Source organism: Cygnus olor, chromosome 11 (assembly GCF_009769625.2).
Source record: "Cygnus olor isolate bCygOlo1 chromosome 11, bCygOlo1.pri.v2, whole genome shotgun sequence".
NCBI lineage: Eukaryota > Metazoa > Chordata > Aves > Anseriformes > Anatidae > Cygnus > Cygnus olor.
This window is the reverse complement of record NC_049179.1, coordinates 7494872-7517817: the sequence shown is the minus strand read 5'-3', so window position 1 is coordinate 7517817 and position 22946 is coordinate 7494872. Positions and strand designations below refer to the sequence as shown.

Genomic DNA, 22946 nt, shown 5'->3' with positions numbered 1-22946 from the left:
CCCTGTGACTTTTTCATGTTTGAGACAATACAAGAATTTAAGGTAGTTCACGCCCATCTTCTGTTTGGTGTTAATATAGGGAAATAATATTTGTAACTATTATTACTGTAATAGTTGTATAACTAACTAATTAGTAAGGATTAGGAACAAAACACGTCCTGAAGGACTTTTCAAATGGCTTGCACATTTTTAGTACCTGGGAGTTTTTATGTACCTATGCATTTCAATAGGGTTTGTTTTGATACATGACAGGGTTGAATGCAACCAAAGTTCATCTTCTTTTTCTGAGACTGCAGTTTGAAATTGATCTCTGAAAAAGCAAGAGAAGAATTTTTTTGCAGTCTGCACTGATTGTTTTGGCTTCTTATCTGTGCATGAGTAATGTGTATGCTTACTCACAGAAGCTCAAAGAAAATGACAGATATGGATCTGTACAGTTCTTTAAAGTTAGTAATTTTCTTCTGTAAATGGTAAGCTGTGCTTAATGAGTGCTAGTTCTTCCGGTTTCATATTCTTTGTCATCAAATATTTGCCTTGAAATGAGAAGGATATTCTTGCTTCCCTCCCATGCTTAGAAACAGGCTATGAACAGTAGCATGAATACTTTATGAAGCCACTGAAGAGACAAGAGTAGATGATTTCACATACCAGGTAAGCCAGTCACTGGAAAATAGCAGTTTAAATGGTGTGCCAGGAGTTTTCTACTTAGTTCGCATACTGTTTTTTTTAAACTCTCACTCTGTCTCTTCCTCATTCTCAGAACTTACCTTCACCATTGAACAAGTTTAAATAGTTGAGACTACTCAGAAGTGTAATAAATACAGGAATGTTATTTTAAGGAAAAACATAAAAACAAACTTATACAATAAGGTTATCGTTGCTGGGAGGGACTCAAACCACACAGAGAATGCACACTATGATCTAACAAAAATAACAGCCCTTGTGTGACAAGGCCCTTTAAAATTGTGTCCTCTTTGGGTTTAAATGCTATGTTCTGATACACTTACTTAAGTTTATTTTTTTCTCCCATAGAAGTTCAAATACTCTGTCACCCTGCTCAAATGATCAATGCTAATACTTGCAAAACTGTAGAAAGACATGCGGAGTTCCATTTCCTAAGGAAAAGAGACACTTTAATGGCACATTTTCCATAAACACATTGTGTGAGTAAGATATAATTCACATTCATCCTGGAAATGCTCCAAAAACACACACGATGAGCACAGTCAGTGATCCTCACTGAAAATTACACACAATTTTAATGGTAAACAATTACAACTATGGCACTACAGTACTTGAGGATATCCTAAAGCACATTGGAATCAATTTTTCAAGGTGCTGATTACCTCATCAGTAAGACACAGACACATCAGTAATGAAACGTTGGGGAAAATTTTGAACACCAAGTGTTATGCTTTCCACTGATTTAGCAAAATTCTTATAAATTGCCTCCTGCTTTTGAACCAAGTCTATTGTACCTGCCTCTCTGAAAGTTTTCAACTTTAAATCTCACACAGCTATTATTACCTAGAAGAGCCTCTTCTGACTATGCAGTGAGAAGGAGCTCTCTTTGTAAATGCTGTAGAGGTTTGCATAATGCCATACTTAACAGCTCACTATACAACATATTAAAGCAGAAGTGTTCTAAGGGCTGGACATTCTGCAGTTTTGTTTTACATAAATCATGTCTCCAGTTGTATATATGGCTAAACAATGACTAACAAAAAAGGACAACCTTCAATCAGACAAAATTGCGTGAAAAATATGCAAGTCTCTGAACTGTAGAGAGCAGTTGCTGCTTGCAGAGCAGTCACAAGCAAGACAAAATTCTTGCCAGTTAGTGTGTACTATGATCAGCAGTAAGTAGAAAGAAACATTTGGCTTAAATGAAATGAGATATCCCTCCCCTCCCACAAGCTAGTAGATAAATATAGGATATACAAGTAAGGTTAAAAATGTAATACTAGGCCAGGTGCAGTATATGTTACTGGTTCAGTGCTCAGTTACTTTTTTTTTTTTACTTTTTTTTTTTTTTGACACCACACTGAGTAGAATACAGTGGATAAGCCAAGTTCTCCACCAGGAAGAGAAATACTTGTGTTGCCACAACAAACTGTTCATACTGTCCATCTGGGTTTGCAGTGGGAGAAAGTTAAATTAGGAAAGGATTTACGATGTACTTGTTCCAGCAAAGCGTAAGGCTGTGTCTGTATTATCTACCACCTGCTGCAAGAACAGGACTGACATGATTGCATTATGTTCCCATGGCCATATCTCAAATGGACCATGCTGGATACCGTTGCCCAAGACCTTAAATGTTACAGAGACGATATTGCTAAAAGGAAATCCTGAAATGGGAAAATAAATCTGACCCAAGAAATTAACAGAAGTAGAAGCTGCTTAAAATAAGTGAATGTTGCTGAAGATTACAAATTTTAAGTAAGTTCTTAAAAACTACAGAAAGGCACATTTACATCACTAGTTTGCAAGAACACTGCATACACCTGACTCCTGCAAATTAAAATGTTTCTGGCCCAGAGCTAGTTGTACATTTTTAAGATTTGCATTCCCAGAACTAAGATGCTAAAGGAAGCCAGTCCAAGTAGCATGCAGACAAAATGTAGATATAGATGGAATTGATTTAACTCCCCAGCTGTCAGCAGTAGGGCTGCGCTTCAGGTTATAAATGTCATAAAAATTTACGTCATAAAATTTATGTCAAAATATTTTACGTGTCCCACACAACAATGAAGTCTGTCGAATGTCAACACCTATCTCTTCTTGTTAGAACAACAGCTCTGGCTGCATGAAACTGAGAAATGGTAGATGACATGCTATCTACAGTTTAATACAGTGATTAGTTCTAGTTATTGTTCAACTTTAAAAAAAAACAAAACAAAAACATCCGTGTGTGTGCGTGGCCCTCAGTGTACCAAATAATAATCACAGTAAGTTTAACTAGTGTACAGTTTACATACACACACTTAGCAATGTGGAACGTTTTCTGCAGCTTTTATATTAAGCCAACCTCTCTCTTTCTCTCTCTCTCTTTCCTGGTTCAACATGACCTGAAAAGGCCATAAGACTGTCATTTAAAAAAAGAAAAATCTCATTGTGATTTCTGTTTATGCTTGTCAATGTACAGCTAGCAGGTAACCGACAGCGAGGAAAATGAAGTTCACCAAGTACACCATGAGCTATAATAGTACAATTTATAGGGACTCTCTTTTTCCTGCATACTATGCCTTTTAGAAGCATTAACTAAAAAGAGTACTCATATTTTACTTGTGTTCTTGTGTGTTTTCAGGCTAGTATATTTTTCTCTTATTGCAACTAAAAGGTGCAATTTGGCTGTGGGTACATGAGGTAAAACCCCATTCTTACTAAGAAGCTTTTGCGATTGCAGGAGTGTCCAGTTACTTGCTAGGCACATCAAGGGTAACTAGAAAGGGTGGAATGGGGGAAAGCACCAAAATGTAGCATGCCAAATTTCAGATTTGTCTGGATTCCTGGATTTTGCAATATAGGTTTTTCCTGTCCTTTTCTAAATTTCACTAGCAGAGAGGATCTGACCTCCACTATCTATCTGGAACAGTAGCACAGCTAAAAATACCACTGTTTAAACAGATGTCTTTCTCTATTACATAGTCAAGTCATAGAAATTGTATCATGTCTCCAGTGTATATCATCTCGAGACTGAAAATAAAGATCCCACAGTGGGCTTATGAGTAAATACTACAGCTACCAGCATCTGCTCCAGTCAACAAGCAGTTTTGGGTCAATCTTCACCCCTCAGGCTATATGCTGAGAAAGTGAGTATCACCCTTTAGTTTCTATTTGATCTGATAAAAATAACTGCCATGCCAAGCATCTTGAACTCCATCCACTTCCTTTCAGCCTTTAATTAATTAATTTAATTCAGGCATTAAAGTAGACAGGGGCTATATAGTTAGACCTATGGCTGTTCCCACAACCCCCAAGCTTAGGAGCTGTGATCCCAGTTTCTACATGGAAGGAAGGTTGGGGTCCCACTGCCCGGAAATCTCCAAGTTTTAAAGTGAGAGTTTATGATCAAATGTCAGGATTACTGTTTAAAACAGAGATGGTTCTGGCAAATCACATCTGGTTTAAAAAAAGAGTAATACATCTCAACACAATTTAGACGTATATATTTTAAGATTTAAAAAAAAAAATGAGGGGAGGGAGGGAAGAGCATATGCGAGGAATATTTGAATTAATCTGCAGTATAGATACAATTGAACCAACTGTTTATTTACAATGATTCCTGAAAGTCAGCAGCCTGAATACACACCGATATAGCAGCAATTACCTGGTCTATTTAATGGTGCCACATCTCATCTCTTCTTCAGACAAAGAATGATTGTTCAGAGGTCACGGCTTAGTTTCTTGCACAAGGGAAAATAGTACGTGCAAACAATTCCTTGATTTAAAGAGATTAAATCATATCTATATAACAGCTGTAAGAGCAGCTTGAAGTTGTATTGCTCTTTGTAATCAGAAGCACATTTCTCTTGCTTGTAAGGAGGACAGAAAGCTTCTCTGATGTAAATGTGCCTTTAGAAAGTGAGAACTGAAAACATTAATATAAAAAAAAGTCAAATAACTATTTCTTGAAACTATATATATAAAAATTGAGTTATCACAACTAAAGCAGCAAATCAAAATCTGCTGAGGTTTTCTGGTATAACTAAAAAAAGTTAGTTTGTGTCCAAGTTCAGTAAGTCAAATGCTACCATTGACACAACAAAACTAAAACCCACAAGAGGAAATTGAAAAGTGCACAATGAAATTAATAGTCTTGGATCAAGTATTTATGGAAAAATGGAAATGTTTTGTCCGGTGGACTTGATAAGTGAGAATTAAAAGGAGGTATTAAAGTTTATCTGATCCAGATTTGGCTTGCCGTTCCACATAGAAGAGGATGTAGGCCTTCGCCTTTACCACAGTCTCCTCGTCGGTCAGAGTTACAGTACTGTCGTTGAAATGGAACCAACGACCTTCGTGAGCTGCATACGCGGTGTAATGTCCAGAGCCAACACTGTCAGCAAGGCAGAGGTGGGGGGAAGAGAAAAAGGACAATCAGAAGGAGACAGACCACCTCCTTCTCTGATGCATTTTCTATTAGGCAATAATGGACTAAGAGACTTCCAGGAACCAAAGCAAGAAAGGAACTGACAGCCCTCTACAATAGTTGGTAAGATTTTTCTCGTCTTAATCAGTGGCACTTGAAGTTCTCCAAAATAAAGTTTCATGTTAAGTAAAATGATCACTTACTTGCAGGGATGAGTTAAATTTATTTTATTTTTAATATGAACTTCATAGCATCCTATTGTTTTTATGCAAGCAAGGCTTTTTGCAACACAGAACAACTTCCAGGTTTGCCTCCATGGTGTCAAGCCCATTATCTGTCGCTTAAATGTTAGCTATAGAAGTTGTACTGTGCTTTATTTTTATACATCTTACCTATTTAGGTCTAGAAAAACTCACGTAGTCTAAATTTAACCAAAAGGACACACAACAAAACAAATCTTTCAAGTATGTTTTAAATAGACCAAAGTTTTGGAGCCCTATGTATTGACTGAAATATCAGAACTATGCACCCACCTATTTTCATACCCTGCCACCCCCAATATAAGGCCTGCTTTCACTTATGTGTTGTAACATGCTTTCAATGGTTCCAACCATCTAATTCTATTCTGTGACCTGCTCTCACTTGCTGTCTGTACAGTTTTCCTAGGACTTCAAAGCACCAGACAGATGCACTGTGGTGCTACAAAGGCTGCATTTAGCAGTCAAATTGTTTAGACAGTCCAGCTCATACTTTTAGGTAAAACAAAAAACGAGTGGCCTTCTAGACAAAAACTTCCTGTAATATCTTCAGATTACATTCAGATATAAATATGGTTTTGATCAATGGGATTTAGCTTTTTTAGAAAAGGGCGATTTCCTATTAACTACATGATCTACAGTTGTCTTGTCACTACTACAGTTATTCTCAACAGATCCAACCAGGGCTAAGTAATGGAAAAAAAACAAAACAAAAAACAACCCCTGTCCAGCAACTTTATTTCGAAATATGAACACTGTCCAGCTTTGTGGCATGCCTATTAGTATTCCCTTTGAAGTATCACTCCTGCAGGAGAGAAGGTAAATGCAGCGTAATTGCTTCTACTGTGCCAATCTTAAATCTACACTTGTATCATACACATACACTCTGGCATAAATGCACATCTGCCTTTCAAACTGAACAGAAGAGGAAAAAATCTCTGCCTTGTAGTAAGGATTTCAAAATGAAGCGTTAACTCTGGAAGGCCCTTTTATCAGCCCTGTTGGTTTTAGTGTTTTCCATTCCTGAGGAACTAGAACAGTTTCATGTTGTCTCTCACTCCTACTCACTACTCCTAAAGACTGTCAACTGGAAATCACAGGAATTATTACATGAATCTATCTGAAGTTACTTCAGCTTAGTTCCATATAAACTTGTGAATTACTGCATATTTCCACCAGTAAAATGCACAGATGTTCACTACGGGCAGAAAAACCTTAAATAAGTCAGCATATACTTCAGTGGGAAGAAGTTCTTTGCTCAGAAGCCAGCTAATACCATGTACTCACCCTGAGCCATGATGCACAACAACAGCTGCAAGGTCATAGAGGCAGCTTTCTGGGCCACTGTTTTCAGGCTGCAGTTAAAAAAGAAAAAAAACTCTTCAGTGATGCCTACTTTAATTTGTAATGAAGACATACATGTGATGGAACAGATTTCTCTAGGAGGTACCCATGAGGCTCCATACCTCTAACAAGTAGCATTTCATGTCTAGGCCTCGTAAGGGAAACTCAACGTATGTATCAACCTTGTTTCTCAGATATGCTGTCCAGTGAAATCGTTTCAAGTGTAAGCATAGCACCTAAGGGATTAACAAAATAAAATAAAATGGATGCATTAGAGGAACAGTCTGAACTTACTACCGCTAGATATCTGCTATAGCCTATGGGAGGGTTATGTGTAGGTCTAGTAACAGCTGAGCAGTTATTTCCAGTACCACATTGCCATGCTGTTACTTTTAATGTTTATACAAACCTTTGGTAGTTTCTGAATCCAGAATTTTTTGGTGGACTTCTGTTTCTTTTTGCATTTATGACACATATACAGCTCTGTCTCATCAAGTTCTTCCAGGTCTGTAAAACTGCGAAGACAATCTAAAAACAAAGACCACACCCACAAACTCTAATTCAAGATGATAGCAAATGATATTTCTAACATGAAATGCAACAAATTCAACAACATAGAGAAGGTGTGCATCTGTTGCAGTCCTTCTAGTTAATCTACAGTTGTGCAGCAAAAAGCTGCAGCTATGTGATGTATTAGCGTGTTGCAACGTGCAATGTTTCTTGGTCCTTTAAGCAAATACAGTTATAAGCAGTTCCAGAGAGAAAATTAATTCAAATCTCCCTCATGAAAACAATATTCCTTCAAACATTCAGCACTACTGTTTATTTTCAAAAGAAATCGTATGACTTTCTAACTAAGAATGTTCAATTTTTAAAAGAGATTTGATTTTAGGTACAAGATGAACCGTAGTAAAAATGTTTTTTTTATTAATATTTTGCGATTTGCAATGAGTGCATTTACAGATGTGTAAAAATTAATATCCTTTAAAATAAGATCAGTAACAGCACCACTGCCCAACTTCAGTTGGCTCCAAAAAAGGTGCCAACAGCACCAACTGCAGGATTTCATTCATTATGTTTAAAAAGCAGATACACAAGAGCCAACCGGCATGTTTTCAAACACGCTTGTAAGCACAGAGCCTTAGCAAATGCCATTATGTACAGTGCACATAAATGTTGGTTGGAAAGACTGGACTAGATTAGAACTGTTCTGACCACAAAGAATGCACTCTGCTGGTGTTTTCCTCGTTATTTATTTAGCTGACCTGCAGACTTAAAGCACATCTCAGCCACAGTTCATTGCAGTTGTACGTCAATACGCAGTTACAGGTAAAACCTGTATGGAAAGTTGTTTTGGCACCCTCTTCTACTGCAGCAGCTCATAAAAGCAGAAAGTCATACCCTAAATAAAAGCCTGGCTCCTCTGCAATTAGTGAGTATATGCTCTGATTTCTGTTAATGATTTCATTATCCAGAGGCTCTTACCTCGTAGTGTGCACATTGGTCCATTTTCTTGATTCTTAGTACGTTTGTTTCTGAACTGACTTGGAATATCTAGCGAAAGGTCTAGAAAAACCAAGTATTAAAAAAAAAAATTAGGGCTGAATAAAACAATGCTTTATCTTCCCATGCTAAAATTTCAGTTCAGTCATATGCCATCTAAAGTGATCAAGCATCAGCTTTGTTTTTTTGCCTTATGTCAACCACTTTTTTTGACGACAAGAGGCACCTTACCTAGGAATGGGTCAAACTTCCTAGATTCAGTCCCACATATTAAACAGTTGACTTCGTTTTGAAGAATGCCTCCAAAAATCGCTGTGACCACAGTAGATGCTCCATTTCTAGAGAAACCACATTAGAGAGGTAAAGTCAGAATGTCTGGTCTGGGCTTTATATTCAGTACCTCCTAGATGTTTACTGGTTACCACTCATTGCTACTAGGCAGTGCAGTTTGGTCCACGTGTAACAGACTGAATTCATTTACAGGGCTTTCATTCTTCCCAGAATTGCACAGTGCATTAATTCTGTAATATTTTTGCTTTATCTTGTACCAATACAAATTGTGAACTTCATATTCCCTACACAGATGCTGAGTATTTTAATGCTGAAAGTGTTCTCCTTGACTGCATTTTTTTAATAATATAGAGCCAATGCTCACAGGGTACAGTATTTCAACGCTGTAATTAAGGCTGTTTCTGAACAGCAATTTTTAAAGAAAAATGCTTCCCTCTTTGGTAGGCCAAACGTTTCGAATCTACACCCTACTTTGCTATGAGTAATTTTGACTCCTTTAAAGTATATTTCTGCACTTCTACCATTTATTTGCTTCCAAAGACTGCTTAACTTGCATTAGGATATACTAAGCAATATGTACCAGCATCTTTATTCTCTATGCTTTCATTAGTCTGTTACTTAATCTTTTCATCACATTATATAATGGCATTGTAGTCCAATGAGAACAAAACATTTTAAGTTACATTACACAACTTCTAAATAACATGCTAGTTTGTGCTTGCAGTTCTGACAATACAAGCTTGCAGAAACCTGTGTTCCACGTTTGCACTCTACCTACCTCTTTACAGTTGATCCGAACTCTGCTTGTTAAGCAGATGGAAATGGCTACCCAAAAATAAACAGGCGCTCAAGGAGAGAGCATTCACAGCATCTTTATTACTTTACTGTAACCATTTCAGTTAACTTTATAACCTCATAACTTCAACTGTGTGTCAAGTGATCAAGAAATGTAGAGAAAGGGTCTGCAGGAAAATTTTCGTAGTCAAACAGCAACTGCCCTGCTCACGCTCTGTTCTAGAAGGTCCGCTGACAATTTAAATCTACAAGTACTTGGCATTTTTGCCTCTGTATTGTTCAGGCTATCTATTGCCCTAAGACAGAATAGAAGCAAGGTATATATGGGTACAAAATAGGAAAAAGTGTGTATTTTTTTTTTTCCCTGAAAGACTAATGAATTAAAATGTGTTTACAGTTTACTCTATTTGTTCATACCTATTACAAATGCTAGTCTAATAGCCATACTTGCTTTTCAAGGAAGCACATCCCATAGGATCATAATCCATTACTGTGCAGCTTTGTAATTTGCCCTCTTAACATGCATGCTAAAGAAATCTTAAACAAGGACCCATGAACTTGAAATTTCAATCCACCACACAGACCTATACAAAGCACTGAGGTATTGAAGAAAGTAATTAATAAACAAGTCTTACATGCAACATTTGCTGCTTGCAGTCAGGCTAGAATTTTCTTGCAAAATTACTGAACGTGAAACACCATTAAAGCCACCCTGGAGTTCCAGGTGTAGATGGTCCAAAAGGTAACGCATGAACTCATGAGCATCCTGCTGCTGGTATCCCCTTAAGTGAAAAGGGAACAACAAAATCATCAAACATGCAGGTTGCTTTATTGGCAGTACACACAGATAAAGAACATGTCACATGGAAGAATGTATGTTTGTTTAATAACACAGAGCAGACTTTACATCAGTACCAAAATGTACCAAATGTATCAAGTTAGCCTCTGGAAAGATAAAGTGGTATCTACACAAACTGCATGAGTTTTTTTTGGTCCCTCACAGCACCCTTGCTATGCAGGGCTCTTCTTAAGGCCAGAGAAATGTTTAAGGTAAGTTTCATATCAGAAGAGCTCTTTTAAATGCAATAGAGAGCAGCAGAGAGAAAATTTCCTCACGTATTCTTTAACTGTAGCTGCCATGTTAATTTGCCTCATCAAATTTCATCCATGGTAGTAACATCCTACATCTCATATACATGGTAACTAAAAATGCACAATGGTCACAGTAATTTCCCCTCACTTGTGCAAAAGCTTGCCTCCTTTTTTCTTCTTTATTTGCTACTGACTGTATTTGATTAATATCTCTGCTTAGGTATTGTTAGTTATTGGGTTCTGCCAGCACAGTATGCATCCCTACTTTGAAACTCAAGTTTTGAAGTCTCAAAACTGGGTTCATAGTGTTGATGTGTGATGTCAGAATTACTGCACCGTTTTCATTCAGTCACTGAGCCCACACATCACTTTGGCAGTTTCAGTTTGCTTGCCTGCTTGGTCCACACCAAAATAGGGAATTTATTCTTAGTGTTTGTTTTCCACATGCATCTTTAAATGACGCTACAAACTCTGAAATGATGAGGATGAAAGAGGTTTCTTTCCTCTTAACACGAGAGCAGTAGACATGCTTAGAATTGCACACCTTCCTTTGCATAACCTACACACCACTTGTTGGGAAAGGAAGGCAGTGGTGGAAGATACAGAGCATCATTTGAGGATTTGGATTTGCCAGGACAAGGTTCCAATCTCAGCTGTGTTATGCTATGAGCAGCAGCGCTGCTCAAAGAGGTTTTTTTTAAGCCATTAACAAACCTAATGAAAGGTAATGGAGAAACCATGAGAGTAAATAAACCTTTAATGTTATTTAAGCTAAATCATGCATCGAACATAAAGAAAAAAAGTATTTGTTTGCCGTAAGATGTATACTTATATGAAAGAGGAGAGACACACTTAGTTAAACAGTGAAAGCTTTGTGCAATACTGATGTAATTATGTACAAGTTGTTCTAGGCTGAGTTACAAAAATGCCCGAGTATGAGAGCTGGCTTTTCTTCTTTTTCCTTTCCAATCATGTAACCTGCTTTGTTTTGCCTCCCTTACCTATTGTTATCCTCCTTATTTCACCTAAGTATCAGCAATAACTGTCAGATAAGATATGTCTGGGAAGAAACAATGGAGAGATGTTCTGTGCTACTACAAAGAGAAGGGAAAATGTCCATGAGAATCATGCCACAACACTCAGTGTATTACTGATATGCTTAGTGAGGAACGTAGGTGTATCCCAGGAAAGTATTGCTAGGAGGTAGCAAAATAAAAAGAAAGTAAAGCCTTTTCATCTGTAGAATAACAGTAATGCTTTCTTCCAAACTCCCACCTTTAAAAGCTATCACTGAGAAGTTATACACAGCTTAAATTTTTAGAATTTACTTTGCTTCAGATACCATTCCAACATTAACTTCCTCATAGAAAAGCTCTAAGCTTGATCTGCAGCAAATAGCACATTTGATCTGCAGCAAGTTTGATGAAATAACCTTTGGAATCATTACACGTTACTGGTTGTGTTCCTGATGTATGTGTTTACATTTGATACAAGTTAATTGTAGGTGAAAGATTCTTTGAATTCGATAAAAAAAGCTAAAGTACAGATGCAGAGCTTTAAAAAAAAATATGATATGGACAAAGACCCATCAGCTAGAAAGCGTAGTTTCTCTGAGTCAGCTTGTGCAATAAAACTGCTCTCCATCCACCTGACCAATTCAACTCAAGCCCACCTCTGTTGTTCCTTTTTCTACTGGGAACAAGATACAAAGAAACAGTTACTAAGAAATAGAAGATACTATTTATACAGCAGCAAACAAGCAAAGTACAAATCTTGCAACTCAGCAAGAGGCACAGAACTGTTTTGCCATGCAGCAGAATGAAAGCAACAGATTTAGTACAACAGTCAAGGAGCGGGACTTTCACAGCAGCGTTAGAGCTCAGAGACACTTCAGCTGTGCTTGTAATACACAAGTCTTAACAACTAAGCAATATTCTCTACTGCCTACATACACATGAAACAGAGGGCCATGGAGCACCTCAGCAATAGTTTCTCTCTTTAACCTTCTGTAAGAATGCATTTAACCTGAAAACAACAACAGCACTTGCAGGCACTTAACTTTCAACAACTGAAACAACTTTTTAGGCTAAACATATTACGGTGAGTTTCCAAACATGTTTCCTCTCCCTGCCCCTGTCCTTAGGCTTCATAACCATGTGATTTAATGAGTTCTCTTATCAGTTAATCATGGACATGTTCCCAGCTAAATGGGAATAAAGGGAAAAAATAATAAAAGTAAATTAAAAAAACAAAACACTTTCTTTTAAAAACTGTGATAGAATCCACAGTGCTGAAAATTTGCTTGAGGAACTTAATGAACTCATTTCTTGCTTAGCCTAACAAGAATTATAGTGAAGACTGTAGTAGGGAAACTGGTCAAGGACAGATATTAAGGATGATGTTTTGGTCGCTGCTTGAAACTACTGGTATTAAACTTCCTTGATTCTCTTAAGCCAAGTGAAACATATTAGGCAGTGTGAAGAATAGAATAAAAATATTTTTGTGATTTGGGTTGCTCAGATGTGTTCACAGCATCTTTTCAGCACTGCTGGAGATGTAACAGAACAGTATCTTTACTACCTGAGAACATGGAGCAACTTACCTCATCACAATATATCCTAACAGGTTTCAGTGCTCCTTTGAAAGAGGTTCAGGGGCCAGGACAGGGAGACCTTGGAGAGGAATGATACTTCGATTTACTTGGGTAACCTTTTCCCCTTTTGTATTTTCTGTCAGCATAGGCACAAAATGCCTTTTAGTTACACACGATTTTTTATTATAGCCCTCATTTCATGTCCAACTGACAATGACTGGAGTACTTTGAGAGAATCAAGGAAGTTTTACCGAGTGTTCTCATTTAGACCTGTACATTTTTAATCTGACTAGATAAATTTCTTATTGCAGCAAGCTTGTTCTTGGTTCTGTCAACACCATGCACTTGGACTAAGACTCTGAACTAAACGCAATTTGGCTTCCTTGCCATAAAGCACAATTTCTCTTTCTGAATTCTGCCTACCTGCAAGATTTTGTCTTCTTGATTCTGCTACCCCTCGGAGCACTGGCTCAAAGGTAAAACTACTACTGTTTTAGTATTTGAAATGTTTGACCTCTCTCTGATAATGCTACATGTAGCATGTCGTCAAAGGACAGGGGAAAAAAAAAGCACTGCTAATAAACGCGCAACTGTAAATCAAAGCAAGGATCCTTTCCAAGGCATATCTGTGGGCATACAGGAAAGCTGCAGAGAGTCCATACCCCATATTCAGCAAATTTTACATTACAACACCAGCAATGTAAGGTTACAATCAAGGATACTGTTTGTATTTCACAAAACTTACCTAAAATTTGGCATGATTTTCCAAACAACATAAAATAAAGACTCCGGACTAAATGCAGTTTGGCTTCCTTGCCATAAAGCACAAAGTGTCTTTCTGAATTCCTCCACCAGTGAACTGGAAAGAATAAAAGGTGGTGATGAATATGGGCTTGCGTTATAACTCCACGGGTTTACTAGCTCAATGGTACAAATATCAGACATCACCTTGCTTAAAATTGTAATGGCTGGGTATTATCCATTCTAGTACTTCCCACAGTTTATGTCTTAAAATCCTACCCACAACAGACAGGTTTGGAAAATTACATTTCAAATATTGAGGACTCACTTGGATACCTATTCACTTTTCACCATTATACTGTAAACTCTGCTAATGTGGTCACTTTAACGCTTGCTTAAACAGGTTACAGACTCTGAATGTCATATCCACATAACCATATTTTAGCTGGAATTAAATAATGTAATATTTGGACTAGATATAACCAGCACTTCTTAAGCTTACTTTAAATGCAGTTACACTCTAGTGCTTTCTGGTGTTTTTGACTGCTTCTCCCTGCAGCACTGGGGCTACATGAGCACGCTGCAAATGACAGAAGTTTCTTCTTCTTGTACAACAAACTATTCTTCTATGAATGAGTCCCTCTAGGAATCATTTTTCTGTAACTCTTAACACTGAAAGTATATAGTGGTTCTACTACTCAAGCATTTGCTGTTTCATGAAAGTTCAGTGCTAACAAGGAACACCCAGCTTACACATTGTTATCTCCCTGGCTCCTGGTATGGTAAGTTCGCCTGCCTGCTGTCTTTCCATTCCTCAGCTCCACAGCCGGCAACTCTTTGAAGTAACAGCAGAACTGCTGAATGTTACTGGAGAAAAAGGAAAAATGAATGAAAACCTTAATGGGCAGAGAATAAAGAGATTATGTATTCTGGAGTCTGTTCTTTGAAATACATAAACAGAACTTCATGTGGTGATAAATGATGGCAACCAGGAACAGTTTTTTTTCCATGTATTTTCATCCAAAATACAAGAAGTACTGTAGCAAATGCTTCTGTAAATGAATGGTGGATTTATAAATATAATCATCATCCCAAATACCTGAAATAATTACATTTTGGCTCTGCTTTGACTAAGAGATACTGTGATAGACCGAGATGTCAGAAGGTGTTCCATGAAACAACAGGCTGCAGCTGCTGAGGAGGTTAACTCAAGGTCCACTTCCACCTATCAATTCTAAGCTCTGCCACAGCAGTCCCAGTAATGGAACACAAGCATGTGCTTTGACTCCTGCAAGGTCAACCCTGACTGACAGAAAAGAAGATACCTGAGCGACTGCAGGATTGCGTTCATGAAACACGTATTCCCCAGGTTCCGAAGGCCTGTGGCACAAAGGGCAGTGGTGCTTCCCTGGAAGTGAGGATGGTTAAGTTAAAGAAAGATATATCACTGCTCCCCCACTTTCTTCACACAGAGCTGTTACTGTTAAGCAACATAAATTTTACCAATAATTAACTACACTTTGTGAAAAAAGCAGTTTCAATGCCAATGTAATCACATGACCAGCCTTGCTGACTGAAGCTCCAACTTCACATGAAACCGATTTCTTACTCGTTATTATCAAAAGAAAGCTATACAACCTTTTTTTTCCCCCCCTTCAAAAAAGTCTAGAACAGGACGGTACAGCGTCAATCACAGACTTGTATTTCAAAGTATTTGTGTGCATTTATGGTAGTAAATATTCTCACTCCAATAATGTTCAGTGAGAACTGGACGATAATTTCCCTTAAGTGTCTGAAAAATGAAGATGCCAATCCTTATCCATCTAGTTCTGTATCTAGTAAGTGTAGTGTGGCAGCCTGCAGGTTTTTAAGTCACCAGCACTGGCCTGTTTGTTGTCTTTATGGGGTTTTTGTGGTGGTAAGGAAGGTTTTTCAAAGACAGACAGGTCTTTTTAAAGACAGTTTATCTGGGAAAGATATAGTCAAGTTAGACTGTGCAAAAGAACAAGCAACATGTTGAAGCGACAGAAAATATATACCATTTTCAGTCTACGAACTTCAACAGGTTAGAGCAATGTTACACACAGATGAGCTTGCTTTTTGCCAAATGATATAAGGCTGGGAGCAGAAGCAAGAGAAATGTGGACAGTATTGGCATTTACTGTTTCTGCAATCCACAGTACTTAGAAACATTTCTTCACGTTCATCATGTCTTGGGGTAGTCTTCATTGTTCTAACAGAATTTAAAAGCTAAACTATCTTTCAGTAGTAGTATCTCAGAATGAACCTATAACTTGACACCAAAAACTGCATGCAGATTTAGGTTACCAAATATATGTATTCAAATGGTTCCAATAAAACATTTTCCCTTCAAATTTACCACAAAAACAACATCCGTGGTGAAGAACTAATGTCATCAGGGTATTTGTGAATATGTTGTCAAAAAATGTTATTTACATACGCAATTTAGCAATTTGGTAACTACTGCTTAAAGAGAGAACTATTTTCCAGTAATGAAGAAAACTAAGTACAAGTACCGCTACATTGTCCTTAGCATATTCCCCTCTCATTCTTATCCAGGATGAGACAGCATAGCATTAATGCTGTCTTTTCTACATAACAATCCAATGTGCCAAGAATAGAAGGATCATCTGTTGCCACAGGCAATATTCAAGTATTACTAAAACTGAGAAAACAGCACAGTCTAAGAAGAATAAAAGCAGCATTAAGTTTATGCTTTTCTCATGGTCTTCTCAATATCTAGATGTTGCCTAGGATTTTCCCTCTCATTTTTAGTAGCATTGAGTTCTTCAGACAATGACACTGTGAGTTTCCATAGCAGAAAAAGCAGAAAAGCACTCTCTCTCCAAGACTTCTTCAATCCTCTCAAGATTGGGACAGTACAAGAAACATACACAGCACATTCAAAGGACCCTACATAAACTGTAGGCAGCGCATTTTCAAAGTAACTAAACCCACAGACTTGGCAAAGCAGCAATTGACTGCTTTGCTCTCACCCCCCACCCTCTTATTTCCATTCACACTCCTCTCAAGAACGTCTCCCCGTCCCAGTCAGGCAATTATTTCTCGTAGCTGGAGACAGCCATTACTTCAGCTCTCCTGGACTACACTGCTTGTCCCCAGGACTGAGGAGAAATGACCCTCTTCTACCCTTCCTGATGTCCAGGGGTGAAGAGGAAGCAGATGCGTACAGCTGAGTCACTGTCTCCCTCTCTCCCTACTTGAAATCTGGGTGAAATGATGAGCATTACAAATTCCCTCACCTCAAACCACAGAAAACAGAGGCATTTGGATCCGGGCATTCTCTGACTGGAAGAAACTATGTAGCCTTTCAGCTAGGGCTGGACTGTGCTCTCCTGAGTGCTATTCTGCAGATGTGAAGTTAAAACATCAGGAAGATGAAATATGAGACTGAGTATAGTTTTCAGAATACTCCACAGCTGCTTTTGAAAACAAGTTTTACCAACTGCTTTTTAAAAGCATTAAAGCTTTTTACTATTTCCTAATAACTATTCTCTTATCCCCCTCTAGAAAAGGGGTGCACCTGCTTCTCTGCCTTCTTTCTACACTATAAAAGCAACAAAACAAAAAAAAACCTTCTTTGCTTAAAAAAAATACAAATCTTATTTCTATCTCTGTTTCAATCCCAATGGGTACTATCTAATTCCAATTTCCCTGATCTCACCAAACACAGCAAAGCTCAAAGTCAAGGCCAACAGAAATGCAGCGGAGTATCAAAAACTTTTGTGAGAAGGGGCTCTTCTAGGTGTGTGGTTAGGAGATGAGAAAGACAAAGTATATGCCAAGTAGGATTTGGGTAACTGACGTGTTTTTAAATCTAGGCCAACTATAAACCTCAAGAAGTTTAGCAAAACTCACTGTACTGGATCTGTTATACTTACATTTACTTTTAATAACTTGCTGTTCATAGATGAGTTTTCCAATAGTTTTCTTTTCCTATGTCTGTCTGATGTAAAGGCTGAACTGTTGGAAAGCAATTAAAATATGTTACTTACTATAAAAACAAAATGTTGTATGAAATGGACAAGAGATGATCACTGCATTAGACATTAGGATGATTACATCTGCCATCAATTATTGTTAAGACAGCAGAGAGCTTCCTGATTGCAACACATGCTTTTCGTAGTCTTAAAATAGACTGCATTTCTCTCGGAGTACAGACACACACCCTATTTTCAACACTAATGTCTCAGTTAATTGCATTAAGTTATGCATGCTACAATGTGTGCCCTGAAGCATGGCCTTATTAGCATGCTATTCCTGATCTGAAATATACCTGATATATTCCCCTAATCAAAGGAATGCTTATTGTAGCTTTCCATAAAATACTTCTATCAGAAAAGTCATCCTAAACCTTGAGAAAGACAACTTCAAAAAGCAGGATGAAGTAAAGTTACCAAAGATAAAAAAAAGTATTTTAAATGCTATCACTTCCACCTTATAGCTGACTTGTCTCAGTTAAAAATACATCAGGTTATAACATTTGTGTAAGACTAATACAAAGTTACAACGACAGCAAGTTACTCTTTTCCACATCACTGGAAATTACTGGGCCCTCAAGTTCCAGACTTCTCACCAATCTAATAGCAAAATTGTAACTTGTTCCAGCTTTCAGGCTTTGTTTCATTTTTATCATTACTTACAATGGAATCCTCCACAGTACCATTTACCTTCAAAAGAGCTAGATCTCCCGGACACTTCCAAAATATTTATGCGTACTTCTCATTATGCTTACACATCTTTACATCTTACTACATACCTGAGAAACCCATCAAAAGAAGAATGGAAAAGATTGAAAATGTTAATACTATTTTCTGAGTAACTAACACACTTACTCGGGAAGGATCCAGAACTTTCCAACCTCACAGCAATTTCTTAGCAGGAGTGGGATTTGAATTCTGGGAAGCACTGTATTAACATGTACTTCTACTTAGTATTATGGAAGATTTGCAAGCAAACTATGAAAAGACTATTTGCTATCTAGCAATGACCACAGCATCTGCATCACTAAGATTATAGTATTTACTCTTCAGTGGAAGAGCGCCAGAAAAAGCCACACAAAAAACTTTTTTGTACTTTTCAGTACAATTTTAAGTTCACAAACCTTTCTTAATCTTTCTATTTGGAAACCAAACTGCAATTAACATGAAAACTACTTCCACTTGCATTTCAGTTGCAGTTTCTCTGCTCCAGAAACTTTTCCTGTTTTTGATAAAACTGGGATTCTGTTCCGAAAATTCAGTCCCTTTTCTAAGGAAAAAGACGCTAATTATTTGTGAGCTAGCAAGAAAGTTAATGGATATCTAAATTCCTGCATACACAGCCTATACAAGATTCAGAATATAAGAAACAAAACATACAAGATCAGCAAAAAAAACAACTCTTTGTTCTGCACCTCTGCTTCTCACTGATGAAAAGGCATTTTTAAACATGCACTCTATCACAATCATACAGGCGCCAAAACATATATATTAAATACATATACAGATATAAAACAGAAGTACCATTTAAATGATGCAATAATGTAAGTCCACCCAAAGCAGTCTGGATGTAAACACACTACTTACTTTTCCAAGTTCTGTAGGTGCTCTCTGACCTTCTGTACCAGTCCCAGTTTAGTATCATTGACTACAAAATCATCACAGCGATAACTGCAAGAAAAATATTTATCGGAATGTACAAAGGAAGTACGCTAAAACACTCATGCAAGCCTATGCGCAGGAAGCACTGAAGTGATTCAGTGGAAAACTATAAGGAGAAGAGGGGAGCACAACACCTACATACTGAGCTTGGTTCCCTCTGAAAATTGCCCTATAACAAGAGGGGGTACATGCAATATTTCATTACATGCTTTGTCTTCCAGCTTACTTCTTTGTTAGAAATCAGAAGTAATATCTACCACTTATCGCAGTGCAGAATTCCAATTCAATAAAAATTCAAACATGCTGTGTAACCAAAAGCAGTATTAGCAGACCACTCACTGAAGATTTATCAAAAAAGATGAATAAACATCAGTAAAGAGAATACAACTTTTATTTATGAATAGTATAAATTGATTTATTTGAATACTGTAAAACTATCACTAAAAATCGATAGGTTTCCTTTCAAGAGATGCTGAACAGATACACAGTGCAAAAGTTTCAGCTATGGAAAAAGAACAGGGAAGACGAACAAAGAGATGACATGGCTCGTCCACTGTCACACGAGAAGTCTGTGGCACTTCACAACCCACGCTCCAGCCAAAAATATGACTTAATTCTCTCACAGTTTTTATATATACAGCAACACTTATAAGACTTGTGGTTTTGTGTGTGCAAATGTAACTGAGCTGAAAGAAGACAGAAACTGAGCCTCTACTACATACAAGTGAACGTAAAGTGAAGCCAAATCAAAATGGCCTCTCAGCAGAAGTGACATTTTAAAGAACCATGCCACATGCATTTCTAACAAATGTGTTTTCATCACTGGCATACCAAGGATCTCAACTAAATACATAAATACAGTTGTTTTTTTTTTTCCCTGCAAAAACAGAATGCAGCAGCTCCAGAGCTGCTAGCTACACTGCTTAAAACTAGAACGCCAGAAAAAGGCCAGATTTCTTCTCTGTGCAACTCATACTTTCCACATATATATCAAAAATGTACACATATACATACAGAAAAAAAAATCACCACCAAATTTCACTGAAAAAAGTATTTACAGATGCAAGCTGGAAGTAAAAATACCAAATTAATGTTGAAGGTAACATTCACAATTACTAAGTAAACAACAGCTAAGAAAAAGTTGACAGAAGTCAACGCTCTGATTCTATGATGTTCTACAAAGACCTCAAGCTTCCCAAGAAGTAAAGATGGCAGGCAACTGAACTCTTTCTGTGAAGAAAATTAGCTTACATTAGCTCACAACTTGAGCTATTTCTCTCATTTTCCTATGGCAAAGGACTGACTCAAATATGAAATACATCCTCATCATCTCAGGTTACTCCTCCGCTGGAGCAGATTCACACTTCGTAAGTTAATGAAGCTATCTTAACTTCAGGCACAACTGGAATTTACAATATTCTTTGCTGCATAAATCTGTGATGTAGTTCAAAAGCAACAGTATTGCTGGTGTTAACTCAAACACTGAATTCTTCAAGAGACTACAGAGTTAAGAAAGTAAAAGCCCTTTCCACTAAAAGGAGTCTGCAGGAACAGTCTGCTCAGGATCTCTGTTGATTTTTTCCTCTGAAAAGAGAAACTTAATACAGCTCTCCAAACACTGAACACAGCAGTTATAACCTTCTAGATCTTACATAAGAATCCATAAAATAGCCATTGCAAATAAAGATATATATTTTTTTAAAGCTCACCACAGATCCAGTTAGTTTGGGGGGGGGGGGAAGAAGTTTGTAAACTTATTTTGCAGACATGTTTTATGCAGACTTGTTCAGCTTTATCAGCTGTTTACATTTATAAACATGTAACAAAAGCAGATGCAAGCTCACTGAAAGCCTCTAAGCCTCCTTATTGCCACAAGTACAAAATATGATTTAATATTTGCTCCTGTTCCCTAAATATGTTAGCCCTGTGTTTAATCTGACCTCGTGGAACAATTGCATCTCTACATAAAATTGCAAATTAGCACCTTCCCTGAGATAGAAGAATAAAACTAAATATATCATTAAACATTCCTTCATCTTAGGGTCCTTGCAGGAGTGGAAAAGTAATTTTAAGATTCACTTAAAAATAAGACAAACCTCTTATTTCTTTTTAATGGGCAGGTTTTTAAAACACATACCTTATAGCACTGAGGATTCAGCACTACCAATAGAAATAAAACAACCAATCTATTCTGGATAAACAAAGTCAACAGCATAGGAAGGAGTTTAGACTTTTTTACACACCCTAAAGGTAAACTGCTGAGAGATTGCTTCCTATATGCAAAGCTGACTTTCAAAAGAGATGTTGAATTTGTGATCCTCAGGATTATCACAAATTAACAACACATCTTTTGGCATTCAGTAGTTCTACAATATGCTTTTAAGGGTGATCGTACAGAACAAATTCTATCCTTTGGGGAGGGTCCCTTATATGTATTAGCGCAGTGTTTTCTTCTCTATACACTGTCTATTTTTAGCACCTCTGCTAACTCTAAGGCCTGGTCTTTTCTGGCCGCCTTTGCTGCTTAAAAGGCAGCAAGCCAGTGAATGTATGCATTGCTCTGGGGAACATTTATGCACAATGTTGGCAATTTCAGCAGGTCACAGAACTTCACAGTATGTTTGAAAAGCCTGATTAGACTTGAGGAATCATAGGACAAGAATAATATATAAAAAAAAATCTATGTTTCCTTAGTTGTGTTAACACCTGATATGATTAAATTAAGAGCTCAAGTTTCACTGTCTTCATAATTGTCATTTACCTTCTTTAATTCCCACTGACTGCAGAACATAAAATTACGGTTTAAGTAATCTCATTTTCTGTCACTCATGTGCTAGAACAGTAAGTCTTTTTTTTTTAAATAGAACCATTACAAAACGAGTAAGTAAAAAGAAAATTTTAAAGACCGTGGCACTTACATATTTTTACATCAGCTCTTGGGGGAGAACATTAATAACAAGGAGGCTAATAGGTCCGAAATCTGACCTACAAATTGTGTCTGGGATTAAATGAACACGGGAAACATATTATGCAAATACATTAACAGGGCAGCCTTTCTCCTTCTGTGCTAACCAACTGTCTGTTCACTAGCACAGAGAAAAATTTACAATAGTCCTCTTTCAGTAAATGTATTTCTGAAAGCAGGTTTCTTATACCTATCACTTTACTCGTGTACACAGATTACCAGCAGCTAGCACAGCAGAAGAAAGCATCATACAATAGCCTCAAGAGAAAAAAGACCTGTACTCCTTGTAAGCTCCTCGTGCTTAGTAATCTAGAACTAAGTGAAAGGCTGGTTACCAGCCAAACAATGCAATTCAAGAGTCTTTCTCAGCAGTTAGGGTCTCAAACATGACCAAAGAATCAAGAAAAGCACCCTCTTCTCATAATAAATTAAAGATTTATGCTTTCTCAATTTTTCTACTGTGAAGATTGAAAAGGCAAATAGGAGGATATAGAAGAAAGATCAAAACCCTCTGGAAAGCAAATCCTTATTTTGCCCAATACTTGCTGATCCCTCAAGCATGTCTGTGTTTCTCAAAACCTAACAAAAT

At 37.3% G+C, this 22946-nt stretch overlaps 1 protein-coding gene and 1 long non-coding RNA gene across 10 annotated transcripts in view; one reads left to right on the top strand and one right to left on the bottom strand.

Annotated features, from left to right (window-relative positions):
* Window positions 1-1235: 1235 nt before the first annotated feature.
* Window positions 1236-22946, bottom strand: part of USP3 (ubiquitin specific peptidase 3) — a 102517-nt gene continuing 80806 nt past the window's right edge. For all 9 annotated transcript variants that reach the window (XM_040569417.1, XM_040569420.1, XM_040569415.1 and 6 more), the window contains 12 exons: window positions 19318-19401; window positions 17632-17713; window positions 15034-15116; window positions 14462-14575; window positions 13713-13826; window positions 9918-10064; window positions 8428-8534; window positions 8179-8259; window positions 7103-7221; window positions 6816-6929; window positions 6637-6704; window positions 1236-5059 (listed from right to left, as the gene is read on the bottom strand). In XM_040569417.1, coding sequence (XP_040425351.1) covers window positions 4894-5059; window positions 6637-6704; window positions 6816-6929; window positions 7103-7221; window positions 8179-8259; window positions 8428-8534; window positions 9918-10064; window positions 13713-13826; window positions 14462-14575; window positions 15034-15116; window positions 17632-17713; window positions 19318-19401 — 1279 coding nt within the window. In that variant the 3' untranslated portion in view covers window positions 1236-4893. The remainder of the gene's footprint in view (window positions 5060-6636; window positions 6705-6815; window positions 6930-7102; window positions 7222-8178; window positions 8260-8427; window positions 8535-9917; window positions 10065-13712; window positions 13827-14461; window positions 14576-15033; window positions 15117-17631; window positions 17714-19317; window positions 19402-22946) is intronic.
* On the top strand, window positions 5066-18954 carry LOC121075816. The gene is made up of 3 exons (XR_005823173.1): window positions 5066-6074; window positions 13507-13509; window positions 18944-18954. It is a non-coding gene; the product is annotated as an uncharacterized LOC121075816 (long non-coding RNA).